General features: G+C 39.2%; 1 protein-coding gene across 1 annotated transcript; it reads right to left on the minus strand.

Annotated features, from left to right (window-relative positions):
* Positions 1 to 1,572: 1,572 nt before the first annotated feature.
* LOC104341769 (uncharacterized) lies at positions 1,573 to 26,340 on the minus strand. The gene is made up of 19 exons (XM_086466949.1): positions 26,136 to 26,340; positions 24,812 to 24,930; positions 24,443 to 24,571; positions 23,626 to 23,690; positions 23,468 to 23,524; positions 23,270 to 23,368; positions 18,684 to 18,751; positions 17,935 to 18,022; positions 16,111 to 16,180; positions 15,424 to 15,496; positions 14,601 to 14,684; positions 12,472 to 12,601; positions 11,769 to 11,813; positions 11,600 to 11,681; positions 11,417 to 11,509; positions 9,837 to 9,916; positions 8,466 to 8,509; positions 2,638 to 2,717; positions 1,573 to 2,315 (listed from the first exon to the last, which is right to left on the minus strand). Exons 1-19 carry the CDS (start codon positions 26,338 to 26,340, stop codon positions 2,193 to 2,195), a joined length of 1,734 nt encoding a protein of 577 aa, XP_086323075.1. The 3' UTR covers positions 1,573 to 2,192.
* Between the last annotated feature and the right edge of the window lie 275 nt (positions 26,341 to 26,615).

Here is a 26,615-nt window from a genome sequence, read left to right on the forward strand (position 1 = left end):
CATGCCCGAGTCCGGGAATGAACTCCTGGAGAAGAGAAGTGGCTGACCTGCTCTCTGCAACACGGGAATATATGAAACCAGCTTTCAGGGCTTGTTCTGTTCTTTCAGATGTTTTTCAAGAACCTGAGAAAAGCCTCACACAGTGAGCACAGCAGGCAGCACGTACCACTGCTTGTAAAACCACTCCCGTCTGGGGTGGTCTGTTTGTGTGTCGTGATGCTGGAGGCTTTCTTTACCTGTAACCACGGGTGAGGCGGAGCTCCGCTTGCTACTGTCACCAACAGGATTTAACATTTATGAAACACTTGCAGAAAAAAAGCAGTACAAAAATGCTTTGCATTTATGCAATCATTCCATAAGGCAAAGGTGTGCAGGCAGCTGTGTTTGGCCCCCACACAAAAGAAACACCCTGGATGTTTGGTTCAGCACGAACTGGAGTCCTTTCCTTGCACCGGCCAGGAACCAGGGCCCAAGCTGCAGCGCTGCCGTATTTCCCCTGCGGGCACAAGTATGTTCTTCTTCAAATCATCGCTTACTTGCGGTGTAACTCACTCCGCTGCAGGTGGTAGAGCTGACGTTCACCCATTTCATCACAACATGCTATTTTGCTTGTAATTGTCCGAGAACAGACCCCAACACCAACGTTTCCACAGGTTGGGAATGCAGCTCTCTGCTGACGGGCTGTCGCAGACGCCCCCCAACAGCCCACTCCTCTTACCCGGAGGTGCCGCCAGCTCATGCACTAACCCCAGTGGTTGCAGAGCAGCACTTACTACCTGCACAAGGAACTAACCCAGGCTGAACTTGTGTAAGTTACTTAAACTTCAGTCTGGACTTTCAGAAAGCTGTATGTAAATACCTGTATTGTTCCTCACATTAAAATTCTGCTGTTTACATTTGGACAACTGTATATTAGAACGGCTCTACATCTGAAGGGAAACCATCCTGAATAATTGTGCTGATCACAGTCAAGAAGTAAAGCATTCAGGTATTTTTTAGTCACTGAAAGATTTCTAATAATATACATTTTTTTCCACACTAATTATATTTCTAGGAATAGATTTGTGAGATACTAATTATACCACTTAATAGCCTCTAGATATTTGGAGATTCTAAGACAATCCATTTTGGATTTGGGAAGAGATAAAAGTAATGCCAAGAAGTAACAAAGCCCCCAAGGAAGTCATTGTTGCTCTAAATCTTCTAGCATAACATGTGGACTGGAGTATCAAACAAGGATAAATAACGAGACCCAGGACTCAAAGACTAGTTTCTCTCTGTTACTCAAAAGACTTCCATGCAACAGCTTCAGTTGGTTTTTAAATACTTTCCCTGCAAGATTTTTATTAGTCCCTTACAGCGTCAGGTGGCTGGATACAAAATGTATATTGACCTGACTACATACGTAGCGAGATATTTCCAAGAAAGTCCTTTTCCATGTCCAACCAGTGAAAATTTCCTGAGGCTTTACATCCATGCACCAGCACTCTTTCTACTACTATTGAAAGATACACTTGCAAGGGGCAGTGGGCCAGGCCTGACAAGCCCCTGACACTGGCAAAGGCACCAGAATTATTTTTGGGCAAGTCACTCCCAAGACAGACATCTTTGCTCGCTATTTGAGTTTCCTCTAAATCTTTGTTGGCAGTTTAATGGGACGAAACAAGGTCAAAAAGGGAAAAGGCGGCAAGGTCTGAGTGTAAGACAATCCTCTGCTCCAGCTCAGCAAAAGACTGCAGAACATTCATGTCTTCAGAACACAATTCTATTTGAACAGCAGGCAACAGCAAGGAGAACGTTCATCAAAATACTGTATGATTAAAACTAGCTTAGACGGAGTTTAAATTGACCAGCCATTAAAAGTTACTGGGACCCACCTGATCAGCCATGAATTCTGAGAGGTCAAGTGTGACAGTTTGGCAGAACTCCAATATTGGGACTTAACGCACAGCTGATAGGAAGGGCAGAGTTGTAAATGCCAATATAATTTGCTGATGCAGACATACATAGTGGTCCATCTCTTTAATCTTTAGACTTCATAAAGGTGGTGAAGACCTTGTCTGGCCTAGCAGAGTAGCAGTTTCCAGTCCACGAAGCATAAGGGAGAGAAGCTCCTCTGGCTTGGTCCATTAATCCCATTTGAAGGCCTGAGCTTCGACTGTGATCATTTTTCTTACTTGTTCAGATTTCTCTCAGGATGAACAGCTTACTTTAAGATCCTTGGCCCAAGCTGGGGGGCGCAGGGAGTAGCCTGCTTTCTCTGCAGCCTGCTGTCTCTGGAAGGGATATTGTAAAACCTGCTGTAGGAGATGAACCTGGAAGCAATTAAAATGGGTAAGTTTCTGTACAAAGTGTTTTCCTGCAAACAAGAAAAGTCTCTGCCACTTCGTATTATGCACCCTCCTGGCTCCAGAAACTGTTCCATGAGTTGCTTGCTATTATTAGTACTATTACCGCAGTCTTACTATTTATAATTAATTCTATTAATAGTTTTGTTAATATTTTTAATAGTAAGTGTTATTAAATAGTACAGTGTTGGTGAAAGTGTAATACAGGTTCAACGTGTAAATGCCACAACTCTTTAATTAACAATTATGCCAATTATTAATAAATGTCAAGAAAGAAAAATAATTTTACCTCTGAGAAATCATTCAAATTAGCTTTTTGCACTGCTGATTCTGCCATCCAATTCCTAAGTACGTATCTAGGATTAACAGCTGAAACCAAAAGTAAATTGTCTTAAACTTCAACGTATTCAACAAAAGCAAAACAGTCATTGAAACGTGTCATTGAAATCTTCAAGAAGGTTTAATTTGCAGATCAAGAAAAAAAAAATGCATAAAAAGGAAAAGGAATTAATCAATCTATTTTTATGAGCTGCTAAAAGCATTCTTTTAAACTTGCGCAATCAGAATGCTGAAGTGCCAAACCAAAGTTAGAATAGCGTAGAACATCATGTTGGCACACAAAGGATTTCCTGTTACAAACACCGGCAGACTTTTCAAATGTGATTAGTTTACCATGGCCTAGGTTACTGCTGCATTGTTGGAAAGTGCACTTCAAGGTTATCAATACATTCCTGGAGACCATAAAAATGAATATTATATTATTTAATGTAAAAAGGAATTAGTGAGATACTCATGAGAGTCTATGATATTCCTTCTTCTATGTCATATATCAAAAGTTTGGCCATAAAAGCCTTTAATGTTGGATTTCAGCTGTAAGTTTTCAGAAACTACTTTTTGACCTCTGTCATTCCTTTTCGTTTCCGAAAGGGGGGTGGGGGGGTCAGCAGTTTTTGCCAGAACTGTCTGCTGTATCTTCTTGGGAACAGCCACGACAGCTGTACTACTGCTTTGGCACGTTCCAGGCTGATGGTGTCTTAAATAGTGGTAAGGAGATTGTAGGGACATTGAAAATGAAACTGCAGAATCAGTAACCCAGGCTATATCTTACAGGACAGAAACTAACAACTCCTCAAAGGAGTTCTCTCAGACCCTATGCCGGGAACAATTCTCATAAGCACACAGGGCTTTTATTGTCAATTTTTTAGCAGATAACATCAACACAACTCTTATTTTTGCTCTGCTATGAAAGCCTAGGATTCTGCTTCAGAAAGTTTTCCCTTTAATTAACGATCAAAACAATGTTACAGATTAATTGTAGCAAGCATTTCAAACTTGCATTGTAAGTCTTAATTTGACATTGGTCTACCTATTTTCCCAAATTCAGTGGCTGATTATTACCTGAAGAGATTAATCAGCGATACCAGAGGCATCATCACCCAGGGACTTGAAAGCAAAAGTCTGTGATTTATGGACATATACAAACTTGATCTGCTCCTTCCCTTTCCACTGATGCCCCAGCAGGTTTTACGTGAATAAATGTTAGTTCAAACCTCATATCTTATATACTACATTTCTTTCAAAAAATCCATGTAGCTCTATCAAATATCCTTGTTAACACTCTTACAGCATATTTGACAGACAGTATTAGAGAAAGCAGAGTATTCATCAAAATCATCATCCCAAATTTCCCTCTACACTACTCCTCTAATCAATTAGGTATGATGTTATTTTGTTTACAAATAATAAAGTATATTAGGAGGGGGATGGTCAGAAACAGTAGTTTGGATAAAAGGATTAAATTTAATCTATTTCTGTTTCCCAGTTCACTCCGTTTTTGCATCTCCTTGTGCTGCTGCTTCAGCTTGCAAACATAACTTGTTTAGCCTGGCTGACTACCAAGACAACTGAAGTCTTTGAAAAAAACTATGACTGGCTCCTCCTAAGGTTCTGTGGTCAGACAGTCGCAGGACTTTATTCATATTTAGTAGCTCCCCATACAGAATTACTGCCTAGTGCAGTAAACAGGCTTCTCTGCAATAAGCGTGGCTTCTAAAAAGCACCATTTAACAAACTAGAATTTACTGAAGCAGTGTAATCAGTGAAACAACACTTGCACGATTATTTTATGTATCACAAGACAACTACATTCTTTATGCTTGGCACTGAATGATAGCTATTTTAAGCCACAAGATTTGACATACAGCAGCATTACACAAAGGGTCTTTATGCTATTTAGAACAGTAAAGGACCAAAAAAAAAAAAAAAAAAAAAATCTCTGCTTTAAGTGCTGAACTCTGACCACTCCTGTTCCTGCCAGAAGAGAGAAGGTGAAGCTTTCTTACAAAATCATAACATGGGTCAAAACCAGAAGCATCTCAGGTGGCACAGCCACCCCCTCCTTTACAAAAGCTGCCAAGGGAATAGAAGGACTTTCCAGCACCATGTCCAGGTGCTGACTTCCACGAGAACGGAGACGGAGGTGCCATCCATCCAGCTACAGGCATTCTTCTTCTTCATGTTACCGCTGCTCTGTATGTACTTACGTATGCTAAACAAAAGCCAATAAATACAACTGCCTATTTGGAACCCTGATAACCTTTACACAGTCGTAACAACTCCCTGCCCTAACTGCTAAAAAAATCGCGTTTTCCCACTTGGCGAAGTAATTTGCTCTGGCCCAATATTTTTTTTCAACCAGCAGTCAAGTGTGATAGCAATATAAAAAGAATATTTAAAAGGTGGAGAAGTTAACATATGACTCATACAAAAAATGATCATTCACATTAAAACCATGACTCATATTAGCAGGAGAATATTGGTCCCAGAAATACATTCTTAACAATTGCAAACTGACAAGTCTCACAGTGGCATTAAAAATATCTGTAATTAACAAAAGTGACAAGATAATGATGAGAGGATAAGAAAAGGACAAAGCAGAAGAAATTTTGTGCCCTTATGAGCATTTTATGATCTGGTCTACAGGGTTTTTTTACATGTTTCTTCTATAAAGAAATACAATGATAGACTTGTATGGGGATTTGGATTGTCACAACTTTTTGATCAACTCCTAAGGAACTATGTTTAGGCAGGACAAGATAAAGTGCTACTAAGGACTAAAAATCAAATGAAGAGAGAAAAAAAATAAAGATACCAAATAAGTGATCAACCTGCAATCTTCAAGGTACTAAAGCTACTTTGGGACACAAGATATTTGACTAGACTTACGACGATGAAGGTGACGAATAATGAGGTGATAATGGCAATATACTCGAGGTCAGTCAATACTAAAGACAGCAGTAAGAAATTTAGTGGGACTTACCAACCCATATAAAAATCTAAAGTGCCCCAACAGTTTTGTCTTTAACATGAAATGCTGGGTAAAATGCACAGCTGAGTGAGCTGAGCCAGATTTGTGCTGCAAGTTGTACTGACAAGGACAGCTGTTACAAGCAAACACTTAAAAAAACAATTTTAAGAGCTCACAAGGGGCATCTAAGAGATCTATTTAAATATAAAAACCAACAGCAACAACAATAAAACCTCTGTAAGAAACATCAGTCACACTGATATGGAGAAGCTAGCAAAAATGTAACAAAGTTTGTTTACTTTAAAAAGAAAATAAAATGTTAAATAAAAACAATCACAAATTACCATCAGTAGTCTGTTAGGAATATCTGCTAGCTCTGCTCTATAAATATATTGTGCTGACCAGTTATATGGAAGAAAACTAACTTAACCATGAATCTTTGCATATCCAGTTTTGGACTGCTATCAAAACTGAGGCTAGTAGCACGAGCGCAGTCCTGGAGGCAAAGGCTTTTCCCTGTTTTGTCTGTCTCCTGTACTACATGATCCTCTGAGATACATGTAGAAAACCACAACGCTGGTTTGCAGAAGATCATCCCCAAACTGAGATCCTTTCTGATTTAGAATGAAAACTCAGAATGTCATAAAGTTCTCCAAAAGCAGCCTCAAAACAACATAAAAATAAGAGGTGCGTTTAGAGAGTTTTCAGCATTAAATTTCAGCCAAGGAAAACAGTGGCACTCAAAACCTGGAAACAGTATTTAAGCTAAGAGCCTCAGAGTCCCAGAGTCGAAACTTCTTAACCCTACCAAAATACAAGTAATAAACCAAATCTTTCTTCTTGGTAACTGTTTTCATATTAACTTTCTAAAAATGCGTGTAAAATTGTCAGAAGTGTTCTTAAAAATGGATGGAGCCTTGGTTAGAAAATGTGGATGCAAACATGAAGGTCCATGTGATGATAATTTTTAGTTTTTTACTATCTTATTACTGAAGCTCAGTACCATCTCCTGACATTTCCTACTAAATCAATTAAAGCTTTTGAAGAAAGTGGCCAATCAATATCTAACGAAAGTCATTTCCATTAGAAACAAGAATAAAACACCCTGCAAAGCAGCATAACGCTGCAGTGTGCAATATCTCATGCAGAATTTGATCAGATCCTCCATTCCCTTCACTCCCTTTTGTCCAGAGATTTTCAGTTGCTCATTGTCTCTTATAGGCAAATTTCACGAATTTACCACAGCTCACTGCAGATCAAAAAATACCTCCCCTGAATAATTCTTAGAATTTCACATCTGCCGTTTCTGCTGCGGCAGACGGCTAAATACAGGACCTCTACCATTTTGTATTTAGAATAATGTGGAGAAGTAAAGCACCTTCCTTTCATGACTAGGTAGTCCTTTCACAAGTAAGGAGATTTTTCTCTGGGTGCAGAAAAAAAAGTAGGTGCCTTTCAGAAACCTGAGTTATTTATAACATGTAGAAAGGATTTGGACAAATCTTAGTCCATTGAGCCAGCACAGGACGCCTACCAGAATCTTTCCTGATGTTACCAAGGGTTCATCACTGGAGAAGAACAATGTTCTCCTGAGCAATGCAGACAGACACATTTGCAGACTGCTAAAGGAAGGAAGTACAGGTCAAGGAAAAGATGTTGCTTGTGCTCAGGAAAAGCAGCTACAGAAGAGGAAGGGCATCTCTCACAAGGAAATCAAATCCTAGGGGCCCTTTCAGGGAGCACCCTGCTTTGCAATGAAGAGTTACAACTTGGGGAGCAGCAAGAGCACATCCACCATTTCAAGACACTTAAGCGAAGCCCCACTTGAGACATGGCAAGATACAGACAACCATGCTCCCATGGGCCAGTAATTCTTAAGCTCTTAAAGGAAATCAAAAGGAAAAAAAATTAATCAAGGCCTCAAGCACCAAAGCATATAACAAGCTGGAGGCCTGGCATCTCCTGAGCCCCCAAATGGAAACTGTAAAAAAGGGAGTTAAAAAAAAAAAAAAAAAAGAGAGAGAAAAAATAAATACAAGAAGATAAATGACAAGTAAGGGAAAGAAAAGTAAGTAGGTAAATGAGGATTGATATGGAATAGGCATATGGAATAGCTATGGAATAGCTGGACAGCTGAGTTGGGTTGCCTCAGTGTCTGTATTCACATATGGTGTGACACAGGCCAGAGCAGCCTTTGTGGGTACTGGTAGGAAAAGCCTTCTTCATGACAGCTCCAGCACTTGTGATTTCAGTCACCTCAAATACAAACAGACATGTGCTCTGTCCTTCAAAACAGCAGAACCTAGAGAAAAGCAACTTGGACTAGTAGTTGTGGTGCATTTCCATGATCTCACACTCTTAGGCCTCAGTCAACTGATAGGACTACAGCTGTATTCACAACAGAAGGTGTCTGGGCCGGAGCAGTTTCTTCATAAATGCAGACAATTAAATTAAGGAATTTTTTTTTTTTAAGGAGGGAAAAGGAGGATCCGTAAGGAGGAAGAGCACTTCATTGTAATCAAGGAACTTCTTGATCATTTAGCGTATACAAAAAGTACATATATATTCGCAAGTCTAGCCATACACACCTGGCTGGATTCTAATTACACAATTGGGTGAAACCAGAGATAGCTCCAGTGAATGTACATTATTACAAGATTTGCAGCAGTGTAATGAGAGTTTCTCCTTTTCAGAAAAACAGTACATTTTAGTTCTTCTCAAAAGGAAAAATAACTAACACTGAAGAAACCTATGTAAACAGATAGCTGCCATCTCCAAGCATACAAATTCCTTTGGATTGTTTTACTCACTTGTCATTCTTGTTCTTCTCTTGGCATCTGAATCATCCTTGTTACTGTACATGAAAAACAAACCAAAGAAGAAAAAAGGAAGTGCTTTAGCTAATGAGGTTTATACTTATTTTTAGAAATATTTTATTTGACTTTCATTAAAATCATTAAGTGTTCTGCTTTTGTGCTCAGTGGAAGCAGGTGTGAATCTCTAAGAAAGACTACACTTGGAAAAAACTGCTCACTTCCTTGTAGGTTTTGTATCTTGTACTGATTTTTTTTTTTCCTGAGAATGGTATTTACTAAGATTTCCAAGTACCTGACATGGACTTCTTTTCACTGCTATCAGCCATGCATACCATATAAGACTTGAGAAAAATGCGTTACATTCTCTATTGATTTAAGACAAAATAATTGGTAGGAAGTTCTGATATGCGTGTCCCTATCTATGCAACACCAGTGGTTTCCAAACACAGTCTGTGTATTCACAACCGTTCAACTTCCACCCCTGTCATCCTAAAGCCATGATATTACATAGTAAAAAAATTTTTTTTAAAATGTATTACCAGTAATTAAATACTATTCATTCCTATGTATTTGCAAAGCCTGACTTTCAGATTCTTGGACTGAATCTGTAGGACCGGCATTTTAATAAAAATTATTAACCAAAGAAATCTGATCAGTTGCTCAGCGAAACACAACAAATACAGACCACTCCTCCCATGTCATTTTATGTACCTGTGTGTCAAAAGAGAACGACAATAGTAATTATTATGGAATTGTGTACATTCACAGCCTGTACCTGGGGCTAAACTGTTAACAGTCGCTCTGTCACCTGATGACCCCTCACCAGCCAGGGAGGGGAATCAGGAAAAAGGAAAGCAGACCCATGAGTGGAAGTGAAACAGATCTAACAAAACACCACCAACACCAACAGAGATAGACAGAGTTATACTCAGCCAAATGAATAGCCAGTTGTCACAATCGACAGGACAGCAGTCCTCAGGAGAAGCCAGAGGAGGAACAGGAGGAACCCCAGCCAGAACTCTAGCAGGAGCTCCCCTTCCTCAGCAAACCTTTCCCCTTTATAATGACCACAACATTACAGCATGGGCTACCCCTGTAGCTCACTCAGGTCAGCTGCCCTGGCTGACTCCAAACTGCTGAAGGCCTGCCTGCCATGGCTGGGCTGGGATTCTGTCCCAGCCAAACCAGGCCAGGAATCTGGCACAACCTAGAACCATAAAGACTAGTAAGATGCATGAAACCATGTTTGGGCCTGTTTACTGGACCTGCTAAAGATTATAGAATATCATTGCAGACTGAAGTTGACTGCTTCTGGCAAATACACACTTGGTGTTACTTTTACACTTGAAACTGCATCAGACTGACCGGTTTAATCTCAGGAGGTACATAGTAACCCATTCTGGAAATAACTTGTGTTTACCCAGATCCTGGAGCGCCCAGAACTCCTAAACAGAAAGAAACAGTTAATGGCAGGTAATCGGAATTTTGTTCTCGTTAAGCAAAAACTAAAGCAAGCACACGAATATTAAGGATATGAGAGGGAAACATGATGACCGTCCAAGGAATTTTCTACCTAAACACCTCCAGCACTTCACCCCTATTTTTCCTTGGCTTATTGTCTGACCTATTTTATTTTCTAGGCTACATAACTACAGGTTTTAATCTCTTCTGAGTTTTGTACACGGATCACATCTATTCATAGAGACTTTTTTCCCCCAAAAGTGTGGAATAAGGAAAATATATTGATAAAGAAAAATAAGGTGTGAAGAAAAAGGGAAACTTAAGACTACAGGGACAGGAGAAGACCAAGGAGAAAAATAGAGTAACTTGGAAAAGAAACAGTAACTCCTCGTTTTCATTCTGTGCTTTACATGCAGTCATTCTGCTCCCTAAAACAACCTCCTAAGTCCACCAGCTATCATTTTAAATTAGATTCAAAGACAAACAGAAATAAATCAAAAGTTAGGGAAAGGCAACAAAGTTTCCCAGGCAAAGTGAACAATATCCTCTCATGGAAAAGGCACTGTATTAAAGAAAAAAAAGAAAAAAATGATTCTGGCTCTTACAAAAAGGCTTCCTAATTTTCTTTCCAGATCAGGTACTTACAAGCTTTCTTTTCAGAATTTCCCCTCTGCATTTTTATGCCTAGCATCTCACTCCAGTTCAAACACTTCAGCTGTATTTCCACTTCTAAAGATCGCACTATACCCAGGTATGAAGTTCATCTCTTCTATTTTAACAGTCTCATCTCTTTTATGGTTATACGTGGTCCTGAAGAATAAGTTTAGGCTGAGTTACCAGCAACACAAGATGGGATAGCAGGTTGAGCAGGACACAATAACAAAACGTATTCCTATGCTTTAAGCTATGTTTAGAACCAATCTTGTGCCCAAGGAAGGACAGAGGCCACTACGGGATGAGATGCCAGCAATAGTTAGGAATAGTTTGACTGACCCAAGGTTGAAATTTTCCTTATAAGCCCTATCCAACTTCACTTCTGTCTTAAAAAATACTATCAGAAAGTATTCTTAAGCAAAACGAACAAAAAAAATAAGGGGGGGGAGGGGGGGAGAAGTGGGGGAGAGAAAGTTCTTCCTAGTCGACCCATCTTAAATGTGAAGAAAATCATGTTCCCACCTGTGTATGACTAGTTATGACTGCTCATGTTGGACCTGTACCAGAGGCTGAATATCTGGCTTCAGCACTCTTCATTAACGTATCTTTCATTAGCATTCTTCATTAATGTATCCTTCATTACCAGACACAGGCTTAACATGGGGTGGGAGCATGGCACAGATATATTAGTCTCCCTGTCCCTTAATAATGCTATACATTTTCCAGACAAATCATGGCTTGAGACATCCTCTTTTATCCCAGGGTTATGCCCAACTTAATTTATTCATTTTATATTAAGTATTCCTAAAACTGGGTCCTTGTATTAATACCTCAGGAATATGGAGCTCCTTTAACTGGTCTTCAGTAATTTCACTGAGCTGCCGAAATGTCATTGTAAAATCAGCCTTTGTATCTTCCATAAGCTGGAGAAATGAAGGATACTTCTATTAGTGTTTTGAAGTATGGGGTATCAGTTCAGATAACTGCCAACAAAATTAGCAAAGCATACTCACTTTTAGGAGGAAAGCAATCAAATAGTTATCATCCTCACTCTCACCAAGAAGACCCAGTTTTGTTTTAAATAGTTCTGTGAAGCTGAAAATAGTAACAAAGTAAGGAAATTGTTACATAATACAATATACAGTATCGTGGCTAGAAGGTTTGAATTCTGGAACTGCGTACCGGATGTAATAGCGCTCACCATACCCCTCCAAAATCTGGGAAGCTCTGCAAAAAACAAAAGAAACATCAAATGCTATGGAACTAAAATACTACCGTGGGCACAGTCTTACTGTACACTAAACAATGAATTCTTCTGTCTGATATCTCACAAACATTGATATTCTGAATCAACTGGGATCTGTAGTGGGAAAAAGATTGAGGGAAACATTTTCAACAGGCTTCAAATACATAAATAGCTGCTGCAAAGAAGAAAAATACAATGTTCTTCATTTTTGTACTGAGTAAGGAGTCATGAGTTTAAACTCTACAAAACAAGATTCATATTAGGAATCTTTACAATAGGATATTAAAATACTACCTCATTACTTCAGGAGGATGTATGGTCTTTATAAGTAAGCATCTTAAAGAACAAGCTAGACAAACTTAGAATAGAAAACTGCAGGCAAAGGTCCTACCTTAGTGAAAGGAGAATGGACCACACAACATCTTGGACCGCCTTTCAGTCATATTTTGCTATTATTTATAACCAATGAAAACCTTTCTCTGCTCCCTCCAACCTTATTCTGGCCAATAATTAATTCAGAATCAACCTCCAGTTAGAAAAAAAGATTTTTAAAAGCTAATCCCTTTCTTTCCTATGCATATGGTGATTAGAGGGTCTCCTAGTTCTTTTAAGCATTAAGATATTTTAAGGATTACTTACAGCTGCTTTTGCCTGGCATCCAATAAAGGTTTTAGAGCTTGTAACAGCTTGCTCAGATTAAACAGCCCAACATTTGCCTGGTTTCCTATTTTATACCTCTTTTCATCATCAGACGTGTTTGGAACAAAATCTGTTTCAAACAAAACATTACTTTTCCACAACACAGTAATTACAATAAATAATCAATGTTAAAATACTGAAGCCCATTCTTTTTTCTACTTAAACAGCAAACTGACACTAAATATTTAAATCAAATCACAAGGATACTTATTTACAGTGAATTAAGATCTATTGTTTGCAAATCTAAGGACTACATGCTTCACAAGCAAGTTCCCATGTGTCATCAGTGACATTTTCCAACTGGAAGATAAAATAAATTCAGATGTTGAAACACAAAAAGACCATTTTAACACTGAAAACAAAGTCTTATTCAATATTTTTACTACATATAGTGCTACTGTTTAGCACACAGACCAAGCAAACAACTGTACAACCAGACTGAGGATTTATAAGTGTTTTTGGAAAAGTAACATGTATAAACATGTAATGAAATAAATAGGCTGCCTAAGCAAGACTTGTTTCAGTTGGACAAGCAAGCTTTATGTATTCATACAAAAAGTAGGGCTAAAGTGTTCCAGCATGCAAATCCATTATTTGGGAGATCATAAATATCTGCTATGCAAGTATCCAGAAGTAAAACGTATGCATGTCTACAGCACCAGTCTCTGAATGGATGCAATGTGAACGCCTTGCTCAGATCAAACGCAGGTAAGCTCACCAATGCACACAGCATTGCCCGAGTCCTCAGGGGACGTTAATAACAAATGGAACATTAAGGAGGAGACCTGTGACAGATCTGTGAGATCTGGTGGTTGGTTCTGAATTTTAACTCTAAAGCATTTCATCTGGTTCTAGGGTGCACTGGCTCTGGCTGGGACGGAGTTAATTTTCTTCACAGCAGCCTGTATGGCACTGTGGTTTAGACTTGTGACCAAAACAGTGTTGATAATGCAGCAGTGCTTTAGCTATGGCTGAGCAGTGCTTGAGCAGCATCAAGGCCTTCCCTGTTCTCACTCTGCAACCCCAGCAAGTTAGGCTAGAGGTGGGTGAGGGGCTGGGAGGGTACACAGCTGGGACAGCCGACCTGAACTGACCAAAGGGATATTCCATACCATAGAACTTCATGCTCGGCAATACAAACTGGGGGTAGTTTTTCCAAGGCGGTTGTTGCTTGGGGACTGACTGGGCATCAGTCTGGTGGCGGGAGGTGGTGGATTCATTGCCTTTGCATCACTCATTGGTCGCCCCCACCCCTTTTTTTCCCCCATCACTTATTCAACTATCTTTATCTTGACCCATGAGCTTTTTCTCATCTTTTCTCTTCCAATTCTCTCCCCAAACCCACAGCAGGGGGGAGTGAACAAGTGGCTGGTGGGTCCTTAAATGCCAGCCAGGGTCAACCCACTACATACAGAAAGATCTAAAACCAGAAAAGCCCTGGTTTTAGACACTTATTCTCATGAGGTTTCCTTAATTTCAGGCTGCAGTTTCATGAAAACAGATAACCACTGATGGTTCTGAAGCTTAGTCAGATGCAACCTCTAAACAATAATCTATTAATATGCAGTTATGGACTGGACCTGTATCTATCAATCCCAGACTGACTGAGTTCATGCTTTCAAAGAAAGGTTGCCATGACTGGGTAGGTTTGATTTGTTTTCTTCCAACATATAATTAGCTGCTGTGACTACAAAGCTAGAGCCTGATGCACACAAAGTTACTTCGGCTTTTGGCTGCTTACAGCAATACACAATTTTCAGTTTTCTAGGTTTCTGTTGTAGCATCTGTTCAATTGATGAAGTTCAACTTGAAACATTCTCATGAAAATGGGTTTAATAGTAATATTTCATTAACAAGACTTTTAGCATTTGAATGCTACCTGTATAGTGTATCATAAAACTGGCCTCTGATACCATTTTTCCCCCTAAAATTCTTCAAACAATACACATGCTTGGGATTTTTCTGCTGATAACGTTAGGAGTTTTCATGCACACAGAAACTACATAAATTAATATAAAGAACTTATTTTAAGTAAAAAAATAGTATTTTAAAACAGGTACTACACTCACTTGGGTCATAGGAGTCCATAAATCCAAATGGACCATAATCTATTGTTATGGATAATAAACTGAAGTTATCTGTATTGCACACACCTACAATTAAACAAGGAAAAACAAAAGTTAAAATTCCATCTGAACCCCGTAGTCTCTAGCAAATTTGCTGTGAAATAGATCCACTGAATCTAGAGAACTTTGGAGCAGTTACCTTTCAGAAATCAAACTCTGGAAAATAAAACTTGTCTCTCTCACTCTTGACCTGGCATGCATTTTAAGTACGAAAAAGAGAAACTGTTTGCTACCTTATCTTGCATCTGGTTTCTGTACCTAGGTGGCACTGTTTCCTTTTCCTTTCAGTGCTACACAGTATCGAAACAGCATCTTGCAAATTGGTCATTAGCTGCTTCCTTGCAAGTTGACTGGGTGCTGTATTAGCCAGACAAAGCTATTTTATTTTTCATAATATAAATCTGAAACAGAGGTGGACAGCACTGTACCCTATACACTGTAAAAGGCCAGGTTTTTATGTAGATGCACCAAATTCAGAGCAATTAAACTTACATATGACATCAATACATGGTTTTTTACCTCAGACTATATTACAACAATTCTGAGAATTTATTCTTGCTCCTGTCAGATACAGTCATGCTTCAAAAGATCAGAACGTGCTCCTAACTCTGTTATGAAAGAACTTGTACCTTAATGCATAACAGATACTGCTGTAGGTGAAGACATCAGAAGAACTGAAGAACAAAGTGACAAATAAAGGCCATCATTAAGTGTATGACCATCGAGAGTCACTCCTGTAAAGCCAATGCCATCTACTGCAGCTTACCATGTGCAAACCCCACAGACATCCACAACGCAATCATATTTGCAGTCTCTGATATGACTGTAGAGAAAAATTCCTAAAATCAAATACATCTTTTACTTCAAGTTCTCTGAATCAAAAATACGGAATACAACAAATCACATAAATGTTTGATTCACTTAAGAAAAGTCACACGTATATCTCTGCTTGTCAGGATGTTTCATTCACATTCTAAATGATGTCACTGCACAACAACCTTATCCAGCAAAGATTATAGTTAGATAAGTACATATGCCCTAAAAGAAATTAAAAAGTCAAAAGAAGAAACAAAGACACTACATATACCAGTGTATATACTAGCATATACTATATATACTACATTTATACTAGAAAAAGCATAATCCAGCACTTCATGACCAGTGTTCACTTAAAATCTGAGCAGTAAGAGAACAAAAAATAACAGAAAATGGAAGCTTCCCAATAAACATTTCCATGATGAAATGTGGTGAAGAATGTTCATATTTGACTTTGAGAAAATAAAAACTCCAAGAAGCAGGTTTTTACTGAAAAAAAAATAACAAACTTTTGCTAATAAAACCTGGAAGCTTACTTCAAATTTTAAAACCTCTTATACGAAGTTTTGAAAAGCTTTGTATAATTTTTGTTCACATGTTTGTGGAAAATAAAAATAGCTTCTAAAAAAAGACTTACCAGATATTTATTTGAATCATTCATGGCTATTGATGGAAAATGTTCCTGGATGATAAAGTCTAGCAATCTTCTGTAATACGAAAGGCAGAACTCTTTAAACAGAACTGATCATTCAAAATTCTTGTTTTCAAACAGCTAAATTCTGATCTACAGCTTACTGCGAACAGTTATTAGAGAACTCAATCTATTTATTCCAATGAGCCTTGGATTAAGCCCTTCCAAATGCTTAAGAGATAAAACCTAAGGTTTATCTGGAGACTGCCATGTAGAGTTAAAATTATTTCCATGTGTTAAACTTCCAAAGCACACCAGGATCTGGTTTCACAAGCAGTGGTACCAGTTTTATCAGGGAAAAAAAAAAAGTTTGTGTATCCAAAAACCAAGTATACGATTACAAGGAATAATTCTACATCAGAACTCTCAAGGAAAAAATTTTATGGCTGAATTCTTAGGAAATAGGGTTACTTGCCATAGTCCTACAAAACAGGCTCAGGAAACTGGGATACACACATTACAAATTGGAATGCCTGCCAGATGCACGTCTTCACAGATTTAAAGCTTTACAGTAGAGCAGCTGGCATTTGGTACATTTAGGAGCTCCCTGTAGGACCCTCTTGTGGTCAGATCCAGCCAGGGCCACTGGCACAGGAAGCTGTAACCACCATCTACATGTGGGGGAGGCAGCCTGGGCACGGGTTGTGTGGCTGCGCACACAAATATCTAGATTTCACCTTCTAATCAGGTTGTCAGAACAAATCACTGAACTCTCCTCAAACTGTGATAATTTTATCAGATTAGCTAGCAGCCTGACCTTTAGAAGGGTGTCCAACCTATTGTCTCTGAATTTTAGCTGGTTGCTCCAGGACACCCTCCTTCAGGAGGACCTCCTCTGAGGAGGAAGCACAGACAGTCACACTAGCCTTGACCTGCTCTTGGCCACTCTTTCTGAGGCCCTCTCCAAAACAGGCACAAAGGAGTCATCTACTTTGCATGAGTACCAGTGATCTCTACATGCTCCTTAAATCTAATGGGTCACAAATACTTAACCCAAAAAAACAAAACAAAACAAAATTTTAAATCAGTTCCTTAATTCAGTCTTTCAGTTCTACAACTAAATTCTGCTGTAAGATTTTTTGAAAAAAAAAAGGAAGAAAGACAGCATAGTGATGTGAGACGTTAAACTGAATGTTTATCCATCACCACAATGTACAACGTACTGCTGCTATGAGCTCTTCCTCATTTTTAAGCACCCCAGAACAACTTCTATTGCTCCTGAGGAGAAATGACAAACTTTTAAACATTTACAGTAGACCTAAAAATTTGTCATGCTAATTGCTTGACACACAAATTAATACTGCTAAGAGGCTTAAAACCATGCAATAATTTCTTACCTCGTATACTTCCCTGGCTCTGCATATTTCTGGAAAGCATACTTTATACAACATAGTAATGCTAGTGATTTATTTCATATTTCTGTTAATTTAGCTTCACAGGCAACTATGAGAAATATAGGAACTTACACTTTAAATTTACAAATCTTTCCAAAACAAACTCCTCCCTAATGCTTAGGTACCAGAGCTATTTCAGCTGTAAAAGCTTTCTCATTTTGTAAGAACCAGGCCTTCAGAAACATCTAGGGGGTTCTACCATTATGAGGTATGACTTTTTGTAGGTTTGTATAAAATCAGTGGGTTATGTTTCTAACTTACACAGTCTTCCTTTCTAAATAATTTATGTCTAAATTCCAACTGCATATATGCATTCTAATACATATTTGATTGTTAAAAAAAACGAATATAGTTACTATGAAGATTAAATTCAAACCTTTGTAAGTCCAGTTCCCCAGAACGCGCTAAGATTTCTAAGGATCCTATACGAAACCATGATTTGGCAAGACGTAGCACTATTGCACCTTAAATAGACACATGTGTTTAAATGTAAACAGAGTCAGCAAAATAAAATAGTTCCACAGTAAAAGCCATCGTGTTGTTTCTGTAGTTGGTGATTTATATATGCATAGTTAAACTGGTATTTTTGTAAGTATGCTCAACGCATAACAGATGAATATGCATAACATTACTAAACATACATTTTAATGCTAAAGCTTGATTTGTTATATCAGCAAACACAGGCAAAATTCCATCACTGTGTTAACACTAGAATTACTGCAGAGATGCTAGCAACAAAGATAAAAACATAAACAGATTTTTCCCCATGCCATGCCATCCCACTCTATTTCAGTGCAGGTGTAGATACTGTAGCAACAGCACAGCCCCAGTAGCGTTCCCACTGTCCTAGTGTAGCTACCAGAACAATGGCAGATTTCCCTGGATTTCAATATCATTTTTGTAAGGGCAAGTGAAAATAAGAGACAATCACAGCAGATCTGCTCATAGGGCTTAATTTAACTAAGACATGTTCTGGACTGATTTTCTCAGGAGGAGCTTTATAACCTAATAAAAGAAATGAAGCCTATTTATTACTTTTTATCACATATATATGACATATTAATTTTTGCAATGGAGAATTAAGTTACAGTGTTGCAACATATTATTTTGAAATATGTTCGTTACCTCTTTCTTTCTTAATATTTCCATTGTAAAACTGGTCTCTCCACACATCATCATCACTTATAACTAAGCTGTAACAAACAAGAAATGAACATTAAAAAGTTATCTTAGGAAAAATAATTTACAATGAAGATCAAGTCATATTTTATATAACTTTTTTTCTTTCATAAAAAGAAAGATCTTTTTGCTGGCATAGCTTTGTATTTATAAATGACACAGGCAAACAGTAAGCCGAGGCTTACCGAGCTTCGTTAGCGAGATGAATTTATTTTGTATTTATACAACGTTGTCCAATTTCCATTACTTACACTGTTCCTGGGAAGGGGGCTGCCTTCAAAAAAACCTACTGCATTCATTTGGAACCTCAGTGGCTGATTAGTGTGGTAACATTAAATAAGTCACAATTTCCCTGAGGACAACAGCAAAACTAGAAGGACAGAGAAATTAGAAAGCAAATTGTTGCACCAGATGGAGGTTGCCCTTTACATGAGCCAAAACTGTTGTCTCAGGAACTTTGGGGACAGATCTGGGACCCTTAGCAAACAGGAACTCTTCAAATAGTATCAACACGCAAAAAAGGTGTAATTTTGATGATGTATTATAATTATCCCTGTCTTCTTCACTGGTACTTGTACTTGGATGTTCAAAAACAATCTCTTCCTTTCATTTGCCTTAAAATTCTGCACATCCTATAAATTGTCATGTTTATCCAAATACTGAGATTTGTGAGTGCTTGGAACAACTTTTCTTGCTCTAAAATATTTGACAACTTGCATTGATTTTACAAAATAAAATATGTAATTTCACTGTTATTTTCTGTTATATCAGGAAAAATAAAATAGAATTAATCCTCACAAACTATGCAAGGGCATTATATTCCCCTAAGGTTAACGTGTAGGAAGTTTTCTCTCCAAAGCAACTGGAATTACACAGATAATCCAGCAGAAGCAATACTCAGTGTTATCTTCCAAAAGACATGTTGCCCCCTTGTTCAAGAGTCTAGCAGCAGAGGAATTTAGGTCATTTTGCATAATTCTTTTTTAGCTTTGCTTGCTGATAACTGGAAAACATTCTTCTATACAGGAAAGACATGGACCTGTTGGAGGGGGCCCGAGGAAAACGCAAAAATGTTCATAGGGCTGGAGCACCTCTCCCACGAAGACAGGCTGAAAGAGTTGGGGCTGTTCAGTCTGGAGAAGAGGAGGCTCCAGGAAGACCTTGTTGCAGCCTTTCAGTACTTACAGAGGGCTTATAAGAAAGATGGGGACAGACTTCCTAGCAGGGCCTACTGCAATAGGACAAGGGCTAATGGTTTTAAACTAAAAGAGGGCAGATTCAAACTAGTTACAAGGAAGACATTTTTTATGATGAAGGTGGTGAAACACTGGCACAGGCTGCCCAGAGAGGTGGTAGAAGCCTCATCCTTCATCAAGGTCAGGCTGGACAGGACTCTGAGCAACCTAATCTGGCTAAAGGTGTCCCTGCTCATTGCAGTGGGGTTGGACTAGGTGGCCTTTAAAGGTCCCTTCCAGCCCAAACTATACTATGGTTCCATGATTCAAAACAGTTGGGTGGCATGCTGTTTGAAATTTAATGCAGCTACTTATAGCTGCTATCTATCTATTAGGTCGTTGAAGACTGCACAGAAGACAGAACCAAGCTTTCCTTGGCGGTACACAGAAAAAGACAAGAGGCAAACCAAATATTCTATTCATAAATATGACTGAAGACAGTCACAGAGTTAAAGCAACTCCCAAGTATTACATTTTGAGAGCACATTAGATTTTGGTTTTATGTACTTCGGCATCAAAATTTTAGAAAAAATTTAGTTGGACCAAAAATGTGGTCCAAATAAGTACAAAAAATCTTGAAAAATAATGATTTGTCTGAATTCTTACACAGTGCAGTTGTTTGCAACAGTAACTGTGGCTTTGAAACTAAACTATTATTATAATATTTGGTATTTTTGAAGGTGTCCAGTAGTTATCCAAACTGAATGTTCTCTGTTAACTACAAAGAACAGGCAGTGACTTATTCCAGAAGGAGAGAAAAAGCATTTAGAAATCCATCTGTTCTTGTTACTGGAGCTGTACCAATACATGCAACACTAAGAAATTTTTTCAAAAAAAGACTTTTTTGGAAACAATCATATATGCTTGGCATGTCAGCAGGATTAAGTACAAAAAGCGCTGACATAAATGAGATGGAAGAAGAAAATCTTAATCCTTCAAGGAAACAAAAAATTTCAAAAGCAGGGAATGAACGCCAGACAATCACAAAATACTGTGAGCACCAGAGCACTAGGCGACAGGAGTCAGAATAATAACGCTACTAAATTTTACTATTTTGAACAGACCTCTGCCAGAAAAGTTGTTTCCTTTCAACTATGTAACTCTCAGCAGGCTCTCTGCAAAATTCTTGCAGAATACCAGCACTTCTTTTATTATTGACAAAAAATCCACGGGGGCATCAACATACCAATTAATGGATGCGCAACACTTCGGAGCTGGCCAGAGAGCTGAGCAGCCACACAAAGATACCTACGGTCCCACTACAAAAATAAGTTTCAAACGGTCCCTGTAGTTGGTAATTACCATTACATGGGAGAAGGCAGCAGGGGACCAGACATACACCCAACCACACGAAACAAAGCACAGAAATCGCTTCTGCACCAGTGAAGCTGGAACAGCACTCACAGAAGGACACAAGGATTATATCCCTCCCTCCCCCTGGCTCTAGCTTAAGGGCTGGACTTTAGACTCCCGAGTGCTCTGCTCGCTGTTTAACATGAACATCAAGCCCTAGGCAAGGGCCACTCTGAGAACCGCATAGTGGCTCGCTTTTTTTACCTCATGCATAACACTGCTCACTGGTAGTCCCAGTATGTGCCTAAAATGGCACCACATGAAGAAGTGTTCTTTGTCTGGCAGTACAGTCATAAACTGTAGCACCCCATTGGGAACATAGTACTTAAAATTAATAGAGCAAACCAACCTGCTGGGTGTTCTGGGGTAAGCCGTAAGGCTTTTCCCCACACTTCTGCCAAGACTTCTGTAAGTGCATCCCACCAGCCTCGGCACGCAGCTCCCCATTGGGAAGAACACAGATATCAGTTGGGGTTTTTCCAAGTAAAGTCTTGCAAACAGTCTGGAGAGCCGGTACAGCAGTTAAGAGCCAGGCATTTAAACTGATTTGCCAGCAGAGAACTAAAGCACACTGTGTACTCAACAGAATTTGTGCACAGTTAAGGAGTAATTTCATATTGTTTTTGCACTGAGCAATTTGTTGAGACAACAGCAAACAAAGGCTATAACCTTGCCAGATGTCTTCCTGCTGGTATTCAGACAGATTTGAAGTTTTACATTAACAGCCAACAGCAAAGGATCTCAAGGTGAAGTCAGTGAATAAACCATCAAAAATGTCATTTACAAACACTGCACTTCAACAGAGCAAATACATTAGAATTAATGCTAGAGAGATTTGCAGACGCTTTGCAAATACAGACACCGAGCCATGTGGCAGCTGAGTACAGGCCTTTTCTGCAGAACATTTACTTTCTTTAAAGCCTGAAATGCCTGAGTACAGACATGAGACTTCTTGGAACACAAAATGAACTTGACATTTCAAACACGAACATCTGAAAAATTTAGTTTACTTAATTCTGAGAAAATCATCCAAATGCGTGAATGTATTAGTCGTCTTTGGTTCAAACAGAGTAAGTTTTAATTTATTTTTTTTTTTTTACAAAATGTCCCTTTCTGCTCAAGGGGTGTTTGCACAAATAAGGAATTGAGACCAATGACCTACACTCAGTACCATCCCCAATATTAACGTCTGTTCATCTGACTCACAATTTTTCCTATCAGTCTTAAAAATTGCAACTAGGTGACTATGACAATACAAAAATAGCCACTTGCAACATTTTCCTACTTAACCTGATTCTAGAAAAATTCATCCAAATGCTTAACTTTAGTGTCATAAAAGACTCACTTATTAATCTTGTAAAATATATTAATAGACTCATTGATTATCCACATACACTGAAGGTATTATTATTATTTACAGGGCAGGAATCTAGTCCTGCTGTTTTTGCAAGTCTTCTGGTGAGTAACAAGGGAGAGAACAATTTTGGGTTTTTTAAAGAGAAGAAACTCTTGATTGCAGTATCATAAAAGCTGCAGAGGGGAGTTAGTGTCAGATATAATCACTCAATCTAACTTCCATTTCTTACTTGCTTTACAAAATGAACCAGATTTCAAATTAGGGTAATTCAGTTAAGACAGTCTTACAAGTGAACAACAGCTGTTCACCACAAGACACTGACAGTACACAACATCATATTTAAACAAAGTAGTACTTCAAAGCATATCAAAGACAAAAGTGAACGGATTAATTGCCGGAGCTCTTTATTACTGGAAAGTTTTATCCAAAAATCTATGAAACTCAAGGGATATATTTTGTTCTGATTGCATCTGTATGAAAAGGAGGATCTATCCCCTTGGAAACTAACTGTCCTGCTTTATTCATGCTCAGTGCAACTCAGTCACAAAATTATCTGCAAATTAGGATGCTGTGAAAAAGAAAAATACCTAGCAGCTCTGCTTGTAGGAATTCCAAGATAGTGCATGGCCTCACTACACAAAAATTCTCGCACAGAAGAGCGAAGCACAGCTCTTCCATCGCCATTCCTGTGGAGAACAGAGAAATAAGGAATAGGTCATAAAGTCAAAGCAAATTTCAAAGAGAAAACATCCAGTTTTGGTGTACATAGGTTAACTGCAACTTACCTGGAGTATGGGGTCTTTCCTGACCCTTTTAACTGTAGTTCCCACCTCTCACCATGCCTGCAAAAATACCATTAGCATTTCTAACAGTACACCTCGGGCTATGCGTGAATCAGCTAAACAGAACACAGTTGAATCGATGACTTTACAAAATGTCACACCTGTTTGTATATACTCCGACCAAGTGGGCTCTTCCATCACCCAGCTGACCTGCCCAGCTACCGAACTGACAAAAATAAAAATGAAGTTATTTTCTTCTAATGTTTATGGCAGTTATACTTGAAACATTACATGTAGGTTCTCTGTAATCGACACAATATAATGACACATTTGCTCAGGTAGTCATTAAGACACTGATCCCTAAAGCTGTATTTCCACACTCACACCAATAATGAATCAGAAAACCACAGAAAAAGAATAATGCCAGTAATCCCCATTTTCTTCTCTACCTCCCAGCTATGATGTACAGCTACAGGCCTGTCTCTTTTGTATAACGAGACTTTAAACTGACACAGCTTGTAATTTTTTTTTTTAATTGGAAATTACAAATCAAATTCTACCATTCCTTTCCATGAATAATCTTGCCCGTTTCAATGACACTTGACTCTTAGTAATCATGGTATGGCAGTGAAGCTCTGCCCCTATTCACTCCTCCAGGGTGATAATACCCATCACGAATCAGAGCTTGCCAGGCTGCAGGGCTGCTAAGAGACTCCATAGCTATTGGAAGTTAAAAGGATAATTTGCTTCTGGCATAAACAGAAGCAGAGAAAGCAGACACGGTACCTCGAAAAAAAAAATAAAATACAGTTCTCTTCCACCTGCAGCCTCGTCTAAAGAACAAATCTGCAATCAAAATGTTCATAAGCTTTCATATACTTACAGGCATATAGGCACATACTCGCAGGTATTTCTGAGGTTTAATTCACATGGAAAGACCTACATAATTCCACCTGGAAGAACGAGTGTCATAGTTACCTGATGACCCCCATACCTATGGGCCAATGGAACAGACCCAAGCATCACTTTCCCACCACTGACAAACTGAAGAAAATCAGATGTTCCTTTGACAGATATGTCAAGATCCAAAATATTTTCAAGAACTTCCTGTAGAAAAAAATAACACAGATGGTACTTGAATATGATCAAGTTTTCAGTGGTAATGAATGTGTTTTCTCTACAGATTTTGTTATTAAAAGACATCTCACAGTATGTTCTAAATGTTCTATTTGTTGAAAGTATATATTGATAAGATGCTTTCACAATAAATAGCATATGACTATTAAAATAGTGCATGTATTAACAATTTCTACTAATTAGAGAGGAACAAAAAATATAATAGCCAACCTTTGAAACAGTTACAAGGCGAACTCTAGATTTAAAAGGTGTAGGATATACAATTGAGAAAATGCAGTTTCTCACATTACGGACATAATTTTCCTGGATCGCATCAATTGGAAAAGGATCTGTAAACATGAAACGTTTTTTAAAAAACAATTAACCATATTATTCTTAATATCTTTCCTCTTAAATCCAATCAAAATTCCTCAGAAACAGTTAATACCCAACTCTTTACCACCACGTATATTAAGCCTGCATGAAAAGCAAGCCCAAATAAATTCAGGATTTCATTCTGTTTGGGATTTTTGAAAAGGACTGAATTCTGCAGTTAAAGAAACTGGTAGGGCATGCTAGTTTTAAGATCTAATACATATTTAAGCACAGATTCAATTAACTGGGATTAGAAGTCTCAAGGCAGTTTCGTATTGCCCTCAATTGTATGTGACCCCAAAAGATACTTGCATGAGACAGAAAAGTTCAGCTCCCCCCACAGCTGAACCATGTAGTGCAACAGACGAAGTCACTGTGCACCAGTAACTGCAGCATACAGTCCATATGCAGCAATGATCACCAAGTAACCTCAGAAACCAGCCTGAAGTCTTCTCCGAGCAACGTAAACAGCAAACAAAAGGGGCAGAAGGTGTAGTTCATGCTGTAGCATAACATACGTACTCAAAAGACGGGCTTCGTTCTTCCTTCAGACCTACTCTGCGCCCCCATCCATGGTAAAAGAGGACAAATACCATTTTAAAACATGGGACTAATACTGTGTGTGGTAACATCTTTATGGATTTTTGCTTGCAACAATCTCATGATTCCATGTTAATGATAAAACCCCAGCACCTCATAGTCACTGTTTTGTAAAAATCGTAAGCTAGTTCACATCTCTGGAGACTTGCTGTTAGCCATGTTTCTCAACACCTCTAATGACAAACCCTGTCATAGCCACCTGCCACAAGATTTATCACTGATTATTTCCTAACGCTTGTAAGTAATTGCATCACCCGAAGAAATTATTTCTGTAATGTTATAATATAAATTATGTTTATTATTACAGGCAATTCCGTATGCCCGAGAGCTATACCGCTTTGTCCACTTCAAACCAGGTGTCAGGTGATCAATTGTGCATTAACGGGTAATGGGGACTCGTGCATTTCTCCATTACGACGAATTGCTAATGCAAAAAAAAAGAAAAAAAATCTCCTCATGGCCAATCTCGTTTCCATTTTAGAAGTAATAAGTATTTGACTGTGTATCTCAGGTTTTTGCTTAGTTACTGCTTTAGCAGCTGCCACAACCTGCCAAGGAAAGGCAGCGGGGCAGGCCGTACCTCGGAGGCTGTCGGAGGAGAGGGCCCACTCGCAGAGGTCCGCCGCCCCCCGCTGCCGCCAGCAGTGACCCGGCTGCGGGTGCGAGGCGTTGGGGCCGCGGGGAGCCCGGCAGAGCCCGCGGGAGGCACACAGCGGGGCCTGCCGCCCAGCCCCGGCCTCGCAGGCCCACGCCAGCCAGGCGGCCAGCCAGGGAGGCCACCACATGCCCCCCAGGCCTCGCCTCCACCAGGTCACGTAAGATACCGGCTTGAAGTCTCCCTCCCCTCAAAAAAAAAAAAGCCCTCCTCTCCGGTCTCTTCACGGAGACTTCAGGGGAGGGCTGGCGCCTTCTCCAAGCGGGAAGGACAGCGCGGCTGCCGCTGCAGCCCCTCTCCCTCCCTGGACAGGGCCGGGGCCGCCCTGACACGCCCGCCAGGCGGGCTGGCAGAGCCGGATCCCCGGTGAAGGGCGGCGGCGCCCCAAGCCCCGTCTCCCAGCCG

Source organism: Leptosomus discolor, chromosome 6 (assembly GCF_034619465.1).
Source record: "Leptosomus discolor isolate bLepDis1 chromosome 6, bLepDis1.hap2, whole genome shotgun sequence".
Lineage (NCBI taxonomy): Eukaryota > Metazoa > Chordata > Aves > Leptosomiformes > Leptosomidae > Leptosomus > Leptosomus discolor.